This window comes from Actinia tenebrosa, unplaced genomic scaffold, assembly GCF_029948245.1.
Source record: "Actinia tenebrosa isolate PJP-AT-01 unplaced genomic scaffold, QUT_ActTen_1.0 PGA_scaffold7__59_contigs__length_16204524, whole genome shotgun sequence".
Classification (NCBI taxonomy): Eukaryota; Metazoa; Cnidaria; class Anthozoa; order Actiniaria; family Actiniidae; genus Actinia; species Actinia tenebrosa.
Genome location: NW_028292584.1, coordinates 10,895,734 through 10,915,278, shown reverse-complemented (window position 1 = coordinate 10,915,278; position 19,545 = coordinate 10,895,734). Strand labels below are relative to the sequence as shown.

The following is a 19,545-nucleotide window of genomic DNA, read 5'->3' as shown; positions in this document are numbered from 1 at the left end:
GCTCCCCCGCGACATAGTGGTCAGATACCTCTATCAGCCGGGAGAACTCGAAGGTGGCAGTAAGAGAGCAACGGATCCTAACTGGTCTCTGAAAACGTATGAGATTTCGAAGTCCGTCACCAAGGAAGGGCAACCTGTGTTGTATTACCTAAATGGCCCAAGTCGCGGATTCGTCATGGAAGAGCTGCTCATAGTCCCCAAAGACTCAGAGTAGCGCAGCTCCACGCGCCCGATTACACTCTAGGCATGTCAGCCTTACATTGCCTCTACGATGGCCGCGCTTATTATTTATACGATCCACGGAGAACTGCTGATCGTCATTCGGGTCAAACCTCCACAGTAGAGGTATGTTACACTTGGCACACCGTGCCCCTTCCTTATAGACGTCGTCCACGCATAGGTCGAACACCATGCCTTTTCCTTCGTCGTGTCTCTTATAGCGAAGGAGTTTCTTAGCAATGTTCTCCTTAGCTATGTCTTCTGGCGTCTTATCGTAACGCATTTGCGGACCCCAGGCCCTCCGCAACTGTTTGGCATGCTCCACACGGCTCACAGCAGTGTAAATCAAATTACTCCAACATAACCGCTGGTCTATAATCCATAAGGTTTCCTTTACGGTTAGACCTTGCGCGCTGTGGACTGTCATACAATATCCCAAACGCCAATCTGGATGGGAGGTTATTTTTTCAACCTTTCCCATAGGCACCCAGGCTTTATCATGAGTTACCGCGTTTCGCAGTTTGACGTCGGTACCTGGCACCCACACGTCACGCTTCTGCATGCGGGTATCGCGAGGCTTATAGCAAACGGGCACCAAATGGCTTGGGAATCTTTCGCGGTGTACGCTTAACAAATCTTTCTGTATTCGCGATTGTGCTGCGCGCTTGCTGCTCAACACCAAATCCTCTGGATGCCACGCGTGAAGGAAGTCCTCGTAAGACTTCGCTCGGATGCGTTTACGCAGCGTTTTGTTTTGCTCGGCATCACTGAGGCACCTCAATGCCGCCTTTAAGTTTCTCACTTCGTCCTTACTGCGGTAGTCGGCGTTGATTTCCTCTGCATGGTCTACCATTCCTTTTAACCATTCGTGGGGCATTTCTCCGCAAATGGGAGGAGGTTGGCATGGATCTCCGGCAAATATAACTTGACACTTTCCGCGGAGGAAGTCTACAAATTCCTGTAAGATCTCTAATGGCACGGTGCAAATCTCATCCCATAATATCACCGGGGGTATGTCGCGTATTGCTTCCGGCACCCACTTTTGACCGTTCCAGCGAAAGAAGCTGTGGTACGTTTGCGCGTCGTAACCCATCTCCGTCAATTCCCTCTCCAGACGGTGCGTCGGCGTTAACACCTTCACGCGGGGGAATAATTCCAAAACCCTGGTGGTTTTACCGCTGCCTCCGGGCCCGTACAGGTACGAAAAGCGTTGGTAAGAAATGGGGTCCACAACGGATGGCAATGGCTCCACGGTGGGGACGGTGGCACCTTTTACGTGTTTCCCGTGGTATTCCACACGTTCTCTCCAGGCTTTTATCTCTTCATCTTTCACACGCCATTGACCACTTTCCGCGAGTTCATCGGCTGTGTAAAACTCTTGCATTTTTTCTAACACTTCGGGCTTCACGTAGAGGGAATCCGTAGCCACGCGCGGGATATCCTCCTTGTCGAACCGCAACAGCATTGACAATAGATTGATATGCGCATATGCGAGCATGCTGGCGCGCAAATGGTAATATTGCGGGCGATGATCTTGATAATAGCACAACGCATTCCATCGTTGCTCACCTTTACCTTCTATGAAATAATTCCACTTCTCTACGGACACCATCGTTCCTTGCTCATGTGCACGTTTTACGAGGAAGCTCAACTCTCCGTCGTCAGTTATCAAACGCCTTTGCATGTGCTTTTCTCCTTCTTTTGCACCCTGGGTGAATTTGCCTATGACAATTCTAGCAGTGGGATTATGCTCTGGCAACCATTGCGTAAACGCGGAGCGGCACAATATGGCTTCATGCGCTGTGTACGTGAGCAGTTCGCGCTCTTCGAGAAACTTCAGCAGGGGTATGGGAATCCATTCTTTCTCCTGCAGATGTTTCCCATACCACGCGTAAATTATCGGATGTAAGCCCTTTGCTAACTTCCACGTGGTCAACCGCACGAACCCCGTAGACTTGGGAGCGTCATATTTACCTGGCAAAGACACACGAAAGAACTGCGAATCCGGATGCCCGTAGCGGTCGTAATACTCCTTGCAATCCCCGAGGCCTTTAAAACTGGCAGGGTAACAATGTTTCATGTCTAAGGAGACGTATTCGTTCTCGTCATACTCCATGTTCCACAGACCTCCATGGCCGTGCTCTACGCAGGCTTTGGCTATGTCTCCAAATTCCTTAGGCGTGGACTTCCATCCATTTCTTTTCTTCGCAGCTAGGAAGTCCAAACTACGGCTGCTTAAGACCTCGTCTGAAAAGTCTTCCCCTAATGTCGCACACGCACTTTGAATACGTTGATGCTCTACTTCAGGGCGGTAGAGAGTACCATCCTGCGTCATGAACTGACTTCCTTCCGCGTCCATCAACCAAACGGAATTCTCGTGGACCAATTCTGCCAACGGCGACGTCTTATAAACTTTGGTTTCCTTTTTCTTAGGGAACCTAAGTTCTCGCCAAGCGTGTCCATTGTGTTGGTAGATGACAATAGGGGCACCTCTACCTCCATATTTTTTCGTCCCTTCGTAAATGCAACCGTCAGTGATGTCCTTCACGTGTATGCGGCGTTCTAAAGCCGTCTCTAACTTCTTGATGTTTTTGATGGTACCTCCGGTTTTATTAGTATCTCTTTCCCATTTCCTGATGACTTCACTTCTTTTTGGCGTAAGCTTACCGCCACGAGAGGAATCTTCAAAGAACTCTCTTACCAACTTCGCAACACAATTACCCGGATGTCGCATTGGTCGCAACTTCTTAACGTCTGGCTCCTCGATCTCGTACGCGCCGTAAATGACAACGGTAACCGGGTAAGCGACCTCATAGAATAGCATGTCAATCCCCTCTAATGCCCCTGGTCTCGTTTGCTTATTCAAGACGAACAAACTCTGCTTACCAGACGCCCTGATGGGATTACGGCCCTTTTCTATCACCCACTCGCCATCCAAATACTTCACGAACGTCAACTCCAAACGGTAGTCGCCGTCCGGCATTCTGTCGATTATCCTTTCAGCCATTTCGTGATTCATAGTCTTGTCTGTCTTGCCCTCCATGAACGTCGCAAAGACAAAATCCGCATCTGAGTTATCCATCACCTGATTTCCCAGCCTGCGCACAGTTTCGTTTTGAATGTCGTTGACGGATGCCATGTATATCTAAAGGATATCTTTCCCTCTGTTTGCGACCCCAACCGAGCAGCAGTTAGGCACCTTTCGCGTGTCGGCCGATCGCGCAAGACCTCCTGTAGGGCGGGTTACCGACCTCTAAAAACCCACCCCCCCCCCTGATGTTTTTCGACTTTCGATTTTTGGCTTTGTCGGCGCTCCGCGACTCCGCCTAACTGCTGCTCACCAAGGTGTTTTGAAGAGGTTACCCTCTTTACCTCTTGATCCTTAATCAAGATATGCGAAGAAATTCCCAAATTTGAAAGCTGAAAATTTGATCCAATTAACATATATTCAGATTTTACTACATTCAAACTCAGCTTATTAGCCAATAGCCAGTCACTGACACACAGTAAATCTAAATTCACTTTATCATAGAGTTCAGTAGTTGACTTTGAAGCGTAACTAATTAGGGTGTCATCAGCATAAAGACGAGGCTGGCTAATTTCGAGACTATATAGATAGATAGATATCTATCTAATATAGATAGATAGATAGATAGATAGATAGATAGATAGATAGATAGATAGATAGATAGATAGATAGATAGATAGATAGATAGATAGATAGATAGATAGATAGATAGATAGATAGATAGATAAACTTAGACGATGTCAAACTTTAAAGATTTTATTGTGTAGTGATTCCTTCTTTTTAGGAGATGATACATTGTTGTATCATTTAGATCAGAATCGAAGACGTAAATGCAGAGGCCATCAAGAAATTTGGAATTTTGAAATTTTCGCTAATGCTCATGACCATATGGTAGGGGGACATTTTGGAGTACATAAGACATTTGACAGAATATCTCAAAAATATTGGTGGGAAGGTATGTTTAAAGATGTTGAACATTGGTGCAAATCATGCACTGATCGATTCAGTGCTCGATGAGGAAACCGCCCAGAATAAGTAACGAGCTTTACTGCTTCCATTACCGGTAGAAAGACCATTTGATAGGCCAAGGCTTGTGGTAGACTGCTTAGGGCCTTTTCCAGTATCTCATACTAGGGTAATCGATATATAGTGGTTTTCTGCGATTATTTGACTCGTTGGCCTGAAGCTTTTGCAGTGCCAAGTATATAGCAGCTAGTGAAAATGCACGAATTTTAATAGATGAAATATAGCTAGACATGGCGCACCCAAAACTTTTATCGGATAGAGGGTCTAACTTAAGTTTGTAAAATGTTTCAAATTAACAAGGTAAATACGTCAAGTTATCACTCCCAAACTGATGGTTTAGTTGAAAGATTTAATTCAACAATTTGTTAGTCGTTATCCATGTATGTGTCTGAAGTTCATAAGGACTGGGATGAATATATACCTCCTCTTGTTTTATTTAGTTATAGAACATGTATTTGCGAGACTATTGATTACTGATTACCTATTGATACTAAAATATTGACATCTGTCCCTATATGTATTTAGCTACGTCACTTTCCAAGCATAGAAGAGAAATGTAGAGACACTTGAATTAGCACAGAGATTGGCAAGAGAGAATATGCAAAGAGCTCAGCAAAAACATGAGAGTAATGTATGAGTCAATTCCAAAGGTTCCCATCCCCCCCCCCCCCCCTCGGGCAACCCCCCGGGCATTTGACTTTTTGAAAAAAAATTGGTCAACTTCCCCACCATGCGGGCCAACAAAATGATCAAATGCTCCACCGTTCAGGCTACACGAAGTGGTCAAATGCCCGCCCCCTCCAGTCCGATGAATCTCTAATTTTGCCTAAAAACTACAAAACTGAGCCTGTATGCATCCAACAAGTTTCATGCTAAGTACCTTTTGAGATCGTTTTATCATTTATAGCCTTATATAAAGAATTAAATAAAAATTAAATAAGAATCTAGACTTGAAATCTTTGCCGACTTTGGAATTAGCGTAAACATATTTATTGTTTTGGACTCCAAAAACTTATCTTCATCTACTCGTTCTGTACTGTCATCCACCTTGAAAAGTTTCTTTTTAATTCCAAGCTTTTCTTTCCCTGTTTCTCAAAGAAGCAAGGATAAGATTGTATTTTGAAACTAAATTTTTGTACAGTGGCGATTCGATTTCAATGAGATCGTATAAATCAATTCGAAGTTCAACCTTTCTTTTGAAAAGAGTGCACAAAGGAATCCGCCAAAAAAGCTTTTCTATCTTCTCTTGTGCCATCCCAGATTTTAAACAAAGGTATTTGGATTTTTTCTTAGATTCACAGGCGAACAGAGTCCTCTATAAGCACGATCCAAGCGTAAAATTTTGCAATATGCTAATTTATGCAAATATGATAAAAAGTGCCGCTATTTTTAGTCAAAAGTCAAATGCCCGCCCGTTCGGACATATATTCAGCGTCAAATTCCCCACTCTACGGAACTTGACTATGGTCAAATGCCCAGGGTATGCCCGGGGGGGGGGGGGGGGGGATGGGAACCTTTGGCATTGACTCATACATAATAGATAAGACGTCACTGAGCAGACAACTACCGCTGGCCGCATTTGTAGTTTACACCAAATTTGTATTCAACACAACCATCAAACAAAAAGGCTACCATGCAGGACTGAAAAAAATGCAAATCTCATCTACGAATAAACACTGTTTGTGACCAAGTGCAGTTAAGTTGAAAAGGGGTGGGGGGGGGAGGAAAGTTCCAGTATGTTTGCTTGAAAAACAGCCGTTTATGTTACAAAGTACCCACGTTATTCTATACATGTAGTGTGCACATGGACTGTGTAAACATGAGGATATTGTGAAAACTCGATCGCGTCCAAGATCTAACGCTAAATATCAACCTGGCTACATGTTCATATTCAACCAATATGATTGACTGATTCATTTATATTTCAACCAATCAGAGTAAAGGTAAGAATTCCCAAGATTACTTTACTCTTAGAGGAAACACCCCTTCCCCATTTCATGTCCGTCTGTCTATTTATGGACACATGGGTGGAACTAGGATTCTGAGTGTGTGTGTGTGGGGGGGGGGGCAAAGTTGATAACATGCACCTTAAAGTATATAATGTTTAACCATTGAACCAACTAATGGACCTCTTTAGATGGGGCATAATGTTTTTCTATTTAAGACCACGTGTCATTCCATAGCGTATAATTTCTGTGGTTAACGGTTGTGCACGAGAAGACACATGATTATGGAATCTTTACAGTGTTCTCAAGGGCACTACATGTGGTCTGATAAGGGAAAACATTACGTTAAATTTTTTGCATTAGCTGTATTCGAGCTCTATTCCAAGCCACAAGGGGGGTTGCACGGGCAACCCGTGACCGCCACTGGGAGGGACGGCAAAAAGGTCCAAAGGCCACCCCTGCGTAGATATTAATGTCAGGGGGACTGGTACCGAACTCGTCTCAATGAATTGAATTGGACTGAACCAAACAACGCTTCATGATTGGCTGGCATGTCTACTATATCTAACCAATCAGTTTCAAGTTAACTTGGAAGGCGGCAGTTGATGCCCAGTACAAAAGCTACAAAAATTCAAACATTATCTTTCTCTTGGACTCAATCCGATGGAATATAGACTGCGTGCATCCGAACGAACACGAGCTGTGGTTTGTTTGGTTTTATGATAATATTATTACTAGATCATTATAGGTTAAATCTGATTGAATTTGAGATCTTGCTCGGAAATGCGTTTCTCGGTGTTTTGAGGGGCATTTGCACATATTTATTGCATTAAAGTTATGATTCAAGTAATTTAACATGAGGGCAAAATTATTAGGGCGACTAAAGTCCCCCAGCCCTCCCATCATGCTCCGCGGTTCCTGTACATTTTGAAACGACAACGATCGGTCAGCGTTCATTGTTTCGCGGGCTAAACAAGATGGCGGCCTCCACATGTGGAAAATTCCTTTGCGCTTTTCTTTAACAATCCCTTCATAAAATGGCGTTAATTGATTCAAATTCTCATACCGGTCCTGCGCTAATAGTAGGAGATGGTAATTTCTCGTTTTCGGCCTGTTTAGCTGAATTTCTTTGTTAAATTTGATTGATTTCGGATTGTTTTGAAAGTTGATTGGTCTTTACCTGTGGTTGAATCGTAAATAATGAAATGAGCGTGATTAGTGACGGTGGTAATAACAATCAAGGCTGGGTCATACTTGTTCATTTCGATCGCCTTGTAATGGAAATATTTAGGATTAATGACATATTATGTCAAGGATGTTGTGGTCACAACAGAAACTCTTCATACAACAGTTCTCGACACATGGCGAGGTATTGTGAAAAATGCTTTATTAATATCTAATAATGTATTACAATAGAATTTAAATGACAATTTTCATGAGAAGTTAGAAGAGTTTAAAACAACAAATTTCAAGTACTCAGGCAAAGGTTTCGCTCAAATGTAAGTTTAAGGAGGCTGGAAATTGTTTTGTGTCTTCACATACACTCACAATTATGAGATAAAAAAAATAAATATGGCTATAATATAAAGTAAATTAAGCAAGTAAACCCAGAAAGCCCAAGACTGCAAACCAAAGATCACAATGAACATGAAAAAATGACGTAAGATGTTGCTATGACAACATCAGAACCCTTGTTATGCTATCATAAATGTTCATTTAAAAAATCATAACTCAGTAACCAAACAGTGAATTTTTTTTAAAACCAGAATATTTAAACTTTGTATCCTAATCTTCTATTCGACGTAAAAAGAAAAAATCCTGTAGGAGGGAATTAGCAAAAATCAATCACATTTGTTTGAAATATTTCCCTCTTACAGAATTAAAAAAATTTTTTAAAACGCAAGGTAGAAACACCTTTGCCTGTTGCTATTTATGATATTGAACAAGTTAAATGTATTAAGTTGTTGGGCCTATTCCATCTATCCACCTATTTCCATGGTGGGATTCTTCCAATTTGATCATTTATTAACCAAGGCTGGTAAACGAATGTACATTTTGCGTATTTGCAAAAGTTACGGTTATTCTTTAGATCATCTCCATCGTCTTTTTTATGTTTTGATCATGTCTGTTTTTAGATATGGTATCTCAGTATGGGGTTCAGCGAGTTATCATAAATTTATGAGTCTTATTGATAGACTTCAAAAGAGAGCTGTGAAAATTGGATGATATAAAGCATGTTACTCCACCACAAAATCTTTTACATGATTCTGATATGCAGCTCTGGAAAGTCGTTGTTCCTTCAGATAGTCGTTTGAGTGATTTATTACCGCCTAGGAAAACTAGAGACATGGGGCATCCGTACATTTTACTGCATATTACGAACTGAGCATTTTAAAAGACGTTTTATTAATAGATGTCTTAATAGTAATTTATTTGTTTCTATTAGTATTATTTTATCTTTATTATATTATCTATTGTAATCATTGACGTATGTTCTTTGAAAATAAATTTTCTATTCAATTTTTACGGCCTAGTGTCCTCGTTTGGTTCAGTTCAATTTTGTAGTTCTTGTATTACTCTATTCCTTCTAATCCTTGTATTTCTCGTATTTCTCGTAATATCACAAGTCAAATAAAAGTGAAAAAGACTATTCAGGTTTGCAAAGATAAAAGAACTTTTTAGGGGACATCTTCACAAGATGGCATCTATTTTGTCACCTAAACAGTCTCAAAATGTACTGCAAATCCAACTTAACCAAACTTTTTACTCAATTCTCATTCTCAGACCTAAAAGTGATCAAACAATATGTCCAGCCAGAATAGGCCCTTTGCAGCTAAGCAATCACGATTAATTCATTGAGAGCAAATGAATGAACATCTTGATTCCCATGGGTGAAATTTACTGGGGTGCAAACTTACTTTCTACAACCTGTTTCGAGAGATCGTAATAAAACTACATTTTGTAACACTGGATACACATGTTTTCATTCAGTTCTTTACAAGTAGCTAAAAAGAATCACCAATTTAATATAAAAACAAAAATTTTGCATTCCAGTACAGACACGTGACCGCTAATTGCAAAGGGCCTATTGGAACTTGTCTGGTCAAATTTTTGCCATGCTGGTTAATACTACTGGTAACTTTGAGCCAGAAACAAGGTATGACTTAGCCAACATGACCAGTGACTGACCAGCTGTTATTATTATAACCTGATTCAATATGTAATATATACAATATGAGTGGCCGTATGGTATCAGATATACAACCTCCTCCTGCCACAGACAATGATTTCTATTGTGTTTTCCTCATGAATTATTCATGAGTTTGATAAGTTCTGAAGGTAGAGTGAAAATGTCACTTTTTAACCTTCCTATCCCATTTCATCCCATTCAGCCTATTCCCACTCATTTACATTCACGACATCTCTTTCTGGCTGACACCTGATTCAACAGAGGAAAAGTTCTTCAACGTCATTCATGATGTCACCCAGAACTGTGTATGTGATGTATGGTTGAGAGACCGCTACGTGGACCTGAATAGAGTGAGGTATGGATATCGTATGTTGTATAGTAGGTGTGATGGACCTTTGACTCATTTATAAATTGTAGAATTACAGAACCTACTTAGAAGAATGCTTATTAGCTTCGACTTTAATTTGAACTAAAAGTTTCTAAACTTCACCCCACGAAACAATTTAAATAATAATAATAGTAATACTTTTACCCATGTTTTCTATTTTATTCATTTTTATCCAATTTTATGAAAGAGATACAAAACTTGCTTGCTTTGCTCTAAAAGCAGTGTTGATCAAAGTGTTATCAGGCTTAAAGCCACAAGGATTAAATGAGTGGTTTTAGACCAGATAGAACACAATCTTCAAGCATATTGAACAGTTAAAAAGTTAATGAACAATATTCATTACCCTTGGTTGAATTAGAGCAGTCATACACATTTGCGAACATGAACTTTTATACTCAATCAATATTTTATTTCATCACTGCCATGCACAGTGAGTCTAAAAAGACTCCTAGAAGTTAAAGACAGCATGCCAATTTCAAAACAAGGTCACTAGTCAACAAAATTTGTTAATGTTTGTGTGCAACAAGTGACCATAATTATTTTAAGAGACTGTCATAAACATGTGAACTCTGAGCCTGCGAGCTGCACCTTCAAATCTGGTTTTTAGCTGCCGCCAGTCAAAAATATGAAAGGAACTGACTGATTAGGTTTGATTGAGGGCAGTGGAAAATTTCAACATAAAGTTTGCAGACACAGAGTTTGCATGTTTTTAAAAAATTTCAGTAAAGTTTTCATATTTAAACTTACAGTAGATGCATCTTTATCTCTGATAAAGTCATCCTCATTAGTATTCTTTAAATAAAGACATTTGCCTTTAGTTTGTATAAAGATCATATTTCAAACATAATAATGAAGATGGCTTTATTGGGTTCAAAGGTCCATGCATGTGATGTGTATTGTCACTTCAATAGCCCACTTCGCTTGTCACACGCGAAGGTTTCAATATGAGGCTACATGAATATATCAGTGATTTACAATATAGTAGAAATGAAAATTAATATGATTCATGTAGCCTCGTCCTAAAACATTAATGTGTTACAAATGAAACATATCTTGGAAGTGGGCTATACTCCAGTTTCGAGTCCTCTGTTGCACAGGGTTAGCCTTGATTTTGTGCAGAATATTCACGTGTTCCAATGAAGGTCTGTTGAGTTTCAAAGTGTTTGTATTGTTGAAGTTGTGCATTCTTTACTTTACCGTTGGTATTTGTGAATATACTGTTTTGAGGTTAACCCTGTGTAAATGAGTCTGTAATCAAGTAGGAAAATGGTAATTTGAAACTTGAAAATGGTCTATTGTGTAGTTACTATAAACATAGTATTAAAATTATATACAAACTCTACTTTTTTAGTAGATACTTATTACGTCCTCGGCAACTGTGCCGTGGTCTTTTAACCAGACTGATATTTCTCTCAAGCATTGAAAACTTTTCTCTGTAGCTAGTAGTACTTTCTTCTTTGGATTCTCGTTAGTTTTCATTCGGGGACCAGAAATACCTTAAATGAAAATCCCAAGTATTTATTTAATGTGTAAATGATTTGTGTAACCAAAAAATCTATTTTTTCCATGATCTCTCACCAAATATCACGTGGATGTGGATTGAAAAGACCATAATTCAGCTAAAAAAGTTCTTACCTGAAGAGAAAGCAACTAAAAATGTCTAATGAAGCAGCTGTAAGTAAGGAAGCTGTGGAATGGCAGCTGGTGGCATCTCAAAGCCTGGCAATTTTGACCATCATGCCCGGCCTCAACATCATCTGGCCTCACCAGTTGTCAGGTGGAAAAAATGCACTATAAATCCAAGTAAATAAAGAAATAAATAATCCCCTTTTTTTAAAAGTGGAAAACAACTTTTTTAGATATCATACTGGTTTCCAATAAAAACACTTTTACTGGCACACTTTACCACTATACATTATAATAATATTCTATGCATACAACTCTCGACTCACCAGAGAACCTGGAGAAAAATCCTCATGGCACAGGAGAGAACAACACATCAAACACACTCTACTCATGTGTTGGGCATACAGGGCTGGAGCCACGGACCCCAAGCTCCTGCCCTTTCCAACATCTAAAAACACAAACAGAAAGAATTAAATTGGCTAGGCAATACGAAATTGAAAAAAATACCTCTTTATAATTATTTTTTTCCCCTTTCTTGTCATAAGTACAAACTGCAGTGATTGTTGCTTTGCACTTATCTCCACTCACCAATGTGTTTGTAATTGCACAAAAGGAGGATCAGCATCAACAGCATAGCTTGAATGTTCCATCAACTACAGTAGTTGTGGGCTGGCAACAACCAGTTGTCATTGATTGAGTGCTGTAGTGTCTGCAAGGAGGAAGCGGGAAGACATGTGCTTCTTGTTGAGATTAAAATCCATGCCTTCTATTTCTTGAAGTTGCTGTTTTTGGCTTGCCTTGTTTGCAGCTCACTTTACTAGCTCTAAACTTGCTTTGTTATAATGTGGAAGTAATCATCTGCCTGTACTAGGTTTTTGAACTAACCTAATCTGTTAGATCCTCTTTTTAGGGACCAGTTGTAAAAGTCTCAAAGAGGGGTTTTACACACTTCCAGTAATCTATATCTCCAAAACAGAATTTGTAGGTGTCAGCGAGTACACCACATAGTACATTAACCATTGGTGACAGATTTGTTTTGCAAAGGAAAATATAGAAAATTGCATAGTGCAAAAAGGCCCATGTAAATATCTAACAACAACTAAAGTACTGATTAATTAACATTTTCACTGTTTCATTAAAACAACATATTACTTAACCATGATGCTGATAGATGAGGCGGTAAGCCGTGTGGGATGGGCTCAGAAATCAGATAAGAACATGCATAATAGGTAAATTACGAGCTCTGTATGAAACAACTGAAGAAGAGGGCCAAATATTTGGGCCTTTCACAACTTCAAGTCACATAAAAAATGAGCCAGCTCAACTAGAAACAAAATGATACTGATACTAAGGTGTTATACACGATGATTTGCAATGATGATTTTTCACACAATGTTGCTTGAAAAATTTTTCTTGGGTAACATGACCTAGGGTTCCAATTTTTAAATGATATTTTGTTGCTGCAACACGTTGCAGGTTTTTGAATGACCTTCTAAAGCTTATTAATAATTCATGAAGACAAAACTAAAAACTCACTAGCGAGAAGGGGGTTTGGAAATGTGATCTTAATTAGCATAAAATTTGGGCAACTTATGCTTAAATTTAATTTCTCCAAGAATTATTAATAGTTTGAGAAGCCATATCAAGCACATGAAAGAGTTTTTCATCCTCTATCCAAACACTTCCAAGTTGGTTAAAAAAAATTTGGCTCCACATCATTTTTTTAAATTACTTCTCACTGTTTGGAAATTGGTTGAAACACTCTCTTTGTTGCCACCAATTTGTGCATGCGCCAAGTTAGGTGTGACCAACTTTTGAATGGAACAATGTTGTGTTTGCCAAATAATCATCTTGTGTAACACTACCTCCAGTTTAATATAAAAGTGATTATATTTTTATTATAAGAAATAAAAGTTAAGCACTGTAAAGGGACTAATTCTCATGGTTGATTTTTTCAGTTTATAATTATTACTATCTTTTTCCCCTGCAAGGTGCTCAAAAGAAATCTTGAGATTTCACTTTAACACACACTTTAAGTATATTGAAACAGGGTTGCACAGGGGAAGGGCATCACATTCCACACATCGATATTTCTAAAATTTATGGGGCACATATAGTTTTAAGGCATATTAACAAATCACTAATTTTAACAGAACTTTAAGGTAGCTGGACCCCCTCACGCTTGACCGCTACCTACCACTTTTGGAACGCTAGTGCATAAATGTGTTTTATCCGATTGCACATCTTTTTTGCACATAAGTCACATAAAGATTGAATTAATGTTTGATGCAGTTTTTAATGAGATTGGGCGTCTGAAATCCACTGTTTAGTTTTGAAGTAGATTATGCACTCTATTTAAATAATCTCAAATGTCTCATAATTAGCTAGGTAGATTTTTTCAAAAATCCCTACAAATGGAGGCATCCAGTATATAATTATGTGGTACGAAGCATTTTAGTGTTGAACGCTTGCAAGGCTAAAATTATTTTCAAACGAAAACAAATATTTCATCATAATCACGTGTTATGACGTCCGATTTCACTAAAAATTGCATCAAATATTAATTCAATCTTAATGTGACTTGTGTGCAAAAAAGATTTGCAATCGGATAAAACACATTTATGTACCATCGTTCCAAAAGTGGAAGGTAGCGGTCAAGCGTGAGGGGGTCCAGCCACCTTAACTGAAAATTTTAACTTTTCATGAAATCGAAACAATCATTGACATATCATTAACTTTTTAAGAGAGGAATGATAAACACAGTTAATCTGGAATTCAAGCTCAACATTTTGATATTTTGCGTATAATGCGTAACACATAACCCCTGTGCCATCCTGTCGAAAGGAGGATTATTTTTGGTGTATGATTAATTGTCATTGCACAAAATATCTGCCAGTTCTAAATTTTGAGGCAGTTGTGTATCATGAAGGCAAGTGATAAACTGTGGTAAAACATCACCAGACATAAAGAGATGACGAAGCAATTTTCCAATTAAATCATTCCTGGTAAGGTTTTCCACTTGAAAATCACTGCTAAGTACTTCCCGTTGGATAAGTAATTCTATCACCTGTTGTTCGCCCCCCATTTTAGCCAAAACATTTTCTTGGTTTTTCTCAAGGTTTTCCCTATCTTTCTTTGGCATCTTGTTCTCTAAAATGTAAAAAAAAAACAGTCATGTTCTTAACATGTATTTTTTTAGGAAAATTGTGCAAAACGTGTTTTAACAATTTGCTTATTTTTACCTGTTGAAGATGTATCCATGTTATGAAACTACAAGAAAAATGATACAAAGTTATTAGTAATAATTTTGTTATTAAGAGGCATAAAATCCATTTTCGTATCATGTAAATAGTGGCAGAGCTGTAGCCTCACATCTCTGTGGTCACTGATTGATCTGAATCATGATTTTGGTTCAAAAATTATTTTTTATACTCATCTAATACTTACACAGACTGCGAAGGACCTTTCTTCATTCCAATTTTTTCTCCCATTTCTGCCCAAAGTTGTTATGTCTATTTGGGCGATGGTTGGTGTCCTTAATGAAATGTTGTTGCAAATCAAATGAAATTCAAAGCAGGACTGGAAGAAATCTTGAGAGTTGAGTCTCATGTCTTGTGAGCTACCACAGTTTTTGCATTCTAAAGCTAGAAGTTTTTCAATGGGCAAAAAATCCTGAGCAAATAATAATGAGATTGATTAATTTAAGGCTTTAAGAATTTCATGATGCATAATCATCAAATATTATTCCAGCTTACTTCGGAATCTATTTCGCAAAAGCAATTAGTGTCATCAACAGTACTTATGACAAACTTGCAATGTGCACAATTTTTGCACTTGGTTAATATCCTGTAAAGATCGTTATCATGATCAGAAGCGTAGGTGAAATTAACTTGTATGCCATGGTTAAGTCTTTCCTCTTGTTGCATCAGCTTATGGAGCACCTGAAATGAAAATATGAAATGAAAATATATTTGTTTAATTTTAATACCCCCAAGTATTATCAACATAGCTGTTTGAATTTTTGGGGTGCCATTACCACTGGGCCACTTCTCGTTAACATATAAATTTGTTGCATAAGTTGCTTGATATACTGTGCAGATCACCTCAATTAGATACATTATTACTGCAGTACAAGTATATAGTCTATATATATTCTCATATACATATATAAATTTGTAATGAAAGTGATGTAATTATAGATTGACATGCATCATGGACAGTAAAAAAGAAGAAAAACATAGTAAAAAGGTACTATAATTTTCCCCCCAAATCCATATGAAAACCCGAAAACCCGTATGAATCAATTACATTTTGGTGACGAAAGCAAACTTTTTTGGGGCATGTGTCCCCCATACCACCCTTCCCTACACTAGTGCTTGGGTGTTTACTAGTCAAAAGAGAAAGAGAATCAATTATCAGGTGGATCTGGGAAAGTTCAGTAATCAGAAACCCCGGGGGGGGGGGGGGGGGGTAATCCCATATATGGACTATATGGGGATGATCCGCTGAACAGGGTATGGTTTTTCAAGCTTCTTGTCATAAACAGGGTATGCAATTTCACTCAAGTTCCAAGTTCTTCCTGAGTGTCCTGTCATTTTCAGGGTTTCTACTTTCGTATTGACCGAAACTGGTTATTATGGTCGTAAAAAAACGATACGCGAGATGACATGATATATTGAAAAAGGAACTCAGTGCAATAAATTATATCTTTTGTCATGAACAGGGTCTACAAATTTGAGTTTTTTTGTCATAAACAGGGTACCCCTTTCAGAATCCCAGCGGAACACCCCTACCAAAATTCTGGCGGAGTACCCCCCCCCCCCCCCCCCGGTCAGAAACCCCCACAAATTTCAAACCACAAGCTCTGCTGCCTATGTGGAGTAAGTGGATAACAGAATTACACACATGCAGGAATAAAATTCTTAGTTTATGTTCCCAACTAATTTTTTAAAATTATATATATTTATTTTTGGTTATATAATAAACCAGATCAAATTTCTATTACCCTTGCAAACTCCTCTTCAGTGTGGGCTTTTATTATGTAGCCTCTGTACTTCTGCATGAGCTTTGTCAGCTCTTTAGTGTTCGTAAAAAGGACGAAGTAGTGGTTGTACTGCTTCTCTTTTTTCTCTGCAACAAGAATTATTTGTTTCAAGCAAAACATTGTTAACTTCAAATTCACATATTATTTTATAGAAACCTTTATGTTAATATCGCATATCAGTTCAGATTATGTGCACACTAAACATTGTTTCTCAAAGTAAACAGTCACATAATTATATATCATGAAGTCAGAATCAATTAAATATACTTGTATTTAGTTGATTTCAAGTTATAGCGGGCTCATGACTTGTGGAATAATCTACCGCATATAGTTAAGGATTCTAAATCCATACAGCACTTTAAAAACGAAATTGAAAAAACATTTATGAATTTATGGCATTGGATTCATAACCCAGCAATCATAAAACAGTATTTTAGTTTAGTTTTTATAGATAGAATTATTGATATATAGTCATCACAGTTCGTGCTACATTTTCGTTTCAAAATTCAAGGACTTTTTAAGCACTTTTTAAGTACAAAAATTTGATTTTCAAGGACAAAGGCTTTTGTATTAGGATGTGATTCAATGTTACAGTGCAGCTTTAATTCAGCCGGGGCCACGTCCACCAATAAGAAACGATCATGACATGCAACCAACCAATAAACAAGCAACCAGAAACTCTTCAATCAATTTTAATCATTATTTATTTGAAAAGGAAGGTTAGAAATAGCATTAAGTTTGCATTAAATTCAAGGAGTGTTCCAGGAGTTTTGGTGCATTTCCCCCTATTTTCAAGGGCTTTTCAAGCGCCCTTAAAAACATGTTTTCAATTCAAGGACTTTTCAAGGATTTCAAGGCTAGTTTTCTACTGATGTTTGACTGTGTTTGAAACTTTATACGTACAGTATGTGTATATTTTAGTACTTAGAGACCTGAACTGGACCTACAAACACCTATCCAGTGTGAAAATGCTGAGAGAATACCACACACACAATGCACTATAGTCAATCAAAACCCCAAACCCAGGGAATTGAAAAGGTGGATGATCAACATGGCAAAACCAGGATTTAGCATTTAATTCATAATTTAATGATAGAGCGTTTTCAAGTGATGTCACAGCGGTCATGTTTGCGTATCAAAACAATCATTTTCTATCCTCGGGGGAATTAAACTTCATTTTCATACAAAAACTGTGCAGAGCAGTTTCTATGGTTTGGTGCACCAGTATGGGTGCCCTGTCACATGAGTAAAAATGCTCTATAAATTTTGTATGTACCATCATCACTCTCTGTTTCACAGTTATACTCTCCTGAATCACCCACTTCTTGGATGCTCCATTTAGATCCCTGCTGCTCATCATCTAGTTCATGGTTATTATTCATATCTAAACAAAAGAAATTAATGAGACATCATTTTACTACTTAAACTCTCATAGTCTGAGTATCAGACCTTCGAGGGGCATGGGGAAGGGGAGAAAGAAGGCTTTCTCCTTTCTCTTTTCCCCTCCCCCTCCCTTCCTAGCTTGAGACTGTTACTCTGAGGCTAAGGGCTGGTCTTATAGCTACAATCTTGAACAAAATTGTTGTTACATTGTGCTTTTCATGACAGACTGCCCTTGGCACATTTCAGCCATTTCCTTCACCCCCCCCCCCCCTCCCCTCCTGAACAATTTCATCTTTGGTGGCTGATTGGTCTTGCAGACCTTTAAAATACTTTGGATAGGGGAAGGGGATCTCTCTTGAAATTGCGGTTTTGTAACAACTAATTTTGTTCAAAATTGTAGCTTGGTTTTCAAATGACATCATAGCTGCCATCTTGGTTGAATTTAAACCAAAACTTGTCAATTATTTCTTGGGAATGATTGAAAACCAGCAATATTATTGTCCTACTGATAATAAAAGTATCATGGTTCCCTACTAATATTAAGAACAAAACTGTGTTACAACAGTTGACTTTGCCTTTATACCAGTATGCTGTAAAATATACTCTACAAACTGTCGATTTTTTAAATTTTAAATGGCTCCCATTTTTTGTAACATTCATCCTTGCAGTCACAACGATTCTAACTGGAAATATCTTACAGGAAAATAAGGTTATGTTGGGGGTACTCCTTGGAAATCCGCATAAGAAATACGGGGGGAAATCTTATGTGTATTAGATCAAATAGATTCATTATTTACTACCCTTTTTGGCCAAATACAAAAACATGGCGGCTTTTACTACTTACCTATGGAAATATTAATCTTGCAGAGGAAGAATCAGTACGAACCAGCGTACGAATATATTAAAAACTAGACATTAGCCTGGTGAGAACAAAAGATATGATGAATTTTCATTTCAACGTTGTTCTTTATAGACTTACAAAATGAAAGTGAAAATTTAAAAACTTGCACACATAAGCATATTCTTTTAGGACAGCACCAGTAGGCTTACCTAAAGATTGGTTGGCGTTAGGAATGCTTTAAAAAATTCACTTCAAAGGCGTCTATCATTGCAAATCTTACGAATGGACGGTAAACAAAGTATAAAAATCTTGGAGAATTTAAATCAAAAATGGATTCAAGTTAAAAAGAATGGAGAAAGGACAACCCAAGACGGGACCAAGAACAGAAATCAATCAGTGCGCATGTACTAAGTAGTGCATGTTGGGAAGGGGGAATCCCCTCATGTTGGCCATGTTGTGTTTTTGATCTTTGGGAAAAACCCCCTTCCGATAATACACTTCAACGACCAAGCCATTTTTCATTGTGCGTTTTTAACCACAGGTAGCCCAAGCTGGCTATTAGTTTCATAGTCGATTGTTATTCTTCGGTGAAACAATAGCGGTGGCGTGTGTTGACCTGAGGGGGAGGGTACGGGGAGGCGTTTCCGTTGCAGGGCTGCTGGTCGCGAGAACGGGGAATTGAAGATAGCCTTGGTAAAAAGTTGCTTTAAAAATGGATAGCGTTGAATAGCTGAACGGAGGTCAATGGTGTGGATGTGTTAGGTATCGGACTAAGGTTCTGTGAACGAATTTCGTCGTGATGTGTAATTTTGACTGAACTAGAAGCAAATTAGTGCACATTTTCAGGGTTCAAG

At 38.5% G+C, this 19,545-nt stretch overlaps 1 protein-coding gene and 2 long non-coding RNA genes across 3 annotated transcripts; 1 reads left to right on the top strand and 2 right to left on the bottom strand.

Annotated features, from left to right (window-relative positions):
- Positions 1-7,204: 7,204 nt before the first annotated feature.
- LOC148905589 (uncharacterized) lies at positions 7,205-11,139 on the top strand. The gene is made up of 2 exons (XR_016121740.1): positions 7,205-7,588; positions 9,612-11,139. It is a non-coding gene; the product is annotated as an uncharacterized LOC148905589 (long non-coding RNA).
- LOC148905588 (uncharacterized) lies at positions 8,603-13,617 on the bottom strand. The gene is made up of 4 exons (XR_016121739.1): positions 12,012-13,617; positions 11,750-11,871; positions 11,433-11,588; positions 8,603-11,293 (listed from the first exon to the last, which is right to left on the bottom strand). It is a non-coding gene; the product is annotated as an uncharacterized LOC148905588 (long non-coding RNA).
- Positions 13,618-14,035: 418 nt separating this feature from the next.
- LOC116296247 (uncharacterized) lies at positions 14,036-19,223 on the bottom strand. The gene is made up of 8 exons (XM_031704244.2): positions 18,901-19,223; positions 18,695-18,770; positions 17,744-17,851; positions 16,429-16,553; positions 15,179-15,364; positions 14,871-15,095; positions 14,666-14,693; positions 14,036-14,573 (listed from the first exon to the last, which is right to left on the bottom strand). Exons 3-8 carry the CDS (start codon positions 17,847-17,849, stop codon positions 14,290-14,292), a joined length of 954 nt encoding a protein of 317 aa, XP_031560104.2. The 5' UTR covers positions 17,850-17,851; positions 18,695-18,770; positions 18,901-19,223; the 3' UTR covers positions 14,036-14,289.
- Between the last annotated feature and the right edge of the window lie 322 nt (positions 19,224-19,545).

What these genes read in the sequence shown, in the direction of transcription:
- LOC116296247 (XM_031704244.2), bottom strand. Translation starts at nt 17,849, where the DNA reads ATGAATAATAACCATGAACTAGATGATGAGCAGCAGGGATCTAAATGG. An exon ending in CTGAAGAGGAGTTTGCAAGG is followed by an intron (nt 15,365 to 16,428) that starts GTAATAGAAATT and finishes TTTTCATTTCAG; the next exon opens with GTGCTCCATAAGCTGATGCA. An exon ending in CATGGATACATCTTCAACAG is followed by an intron (nt 14,574 to 14,665) that starts GTAAAAATAAGC and finishes TTTACATTTTAG; the next exon opens with AGAACAAGATGCCAAAGAAA.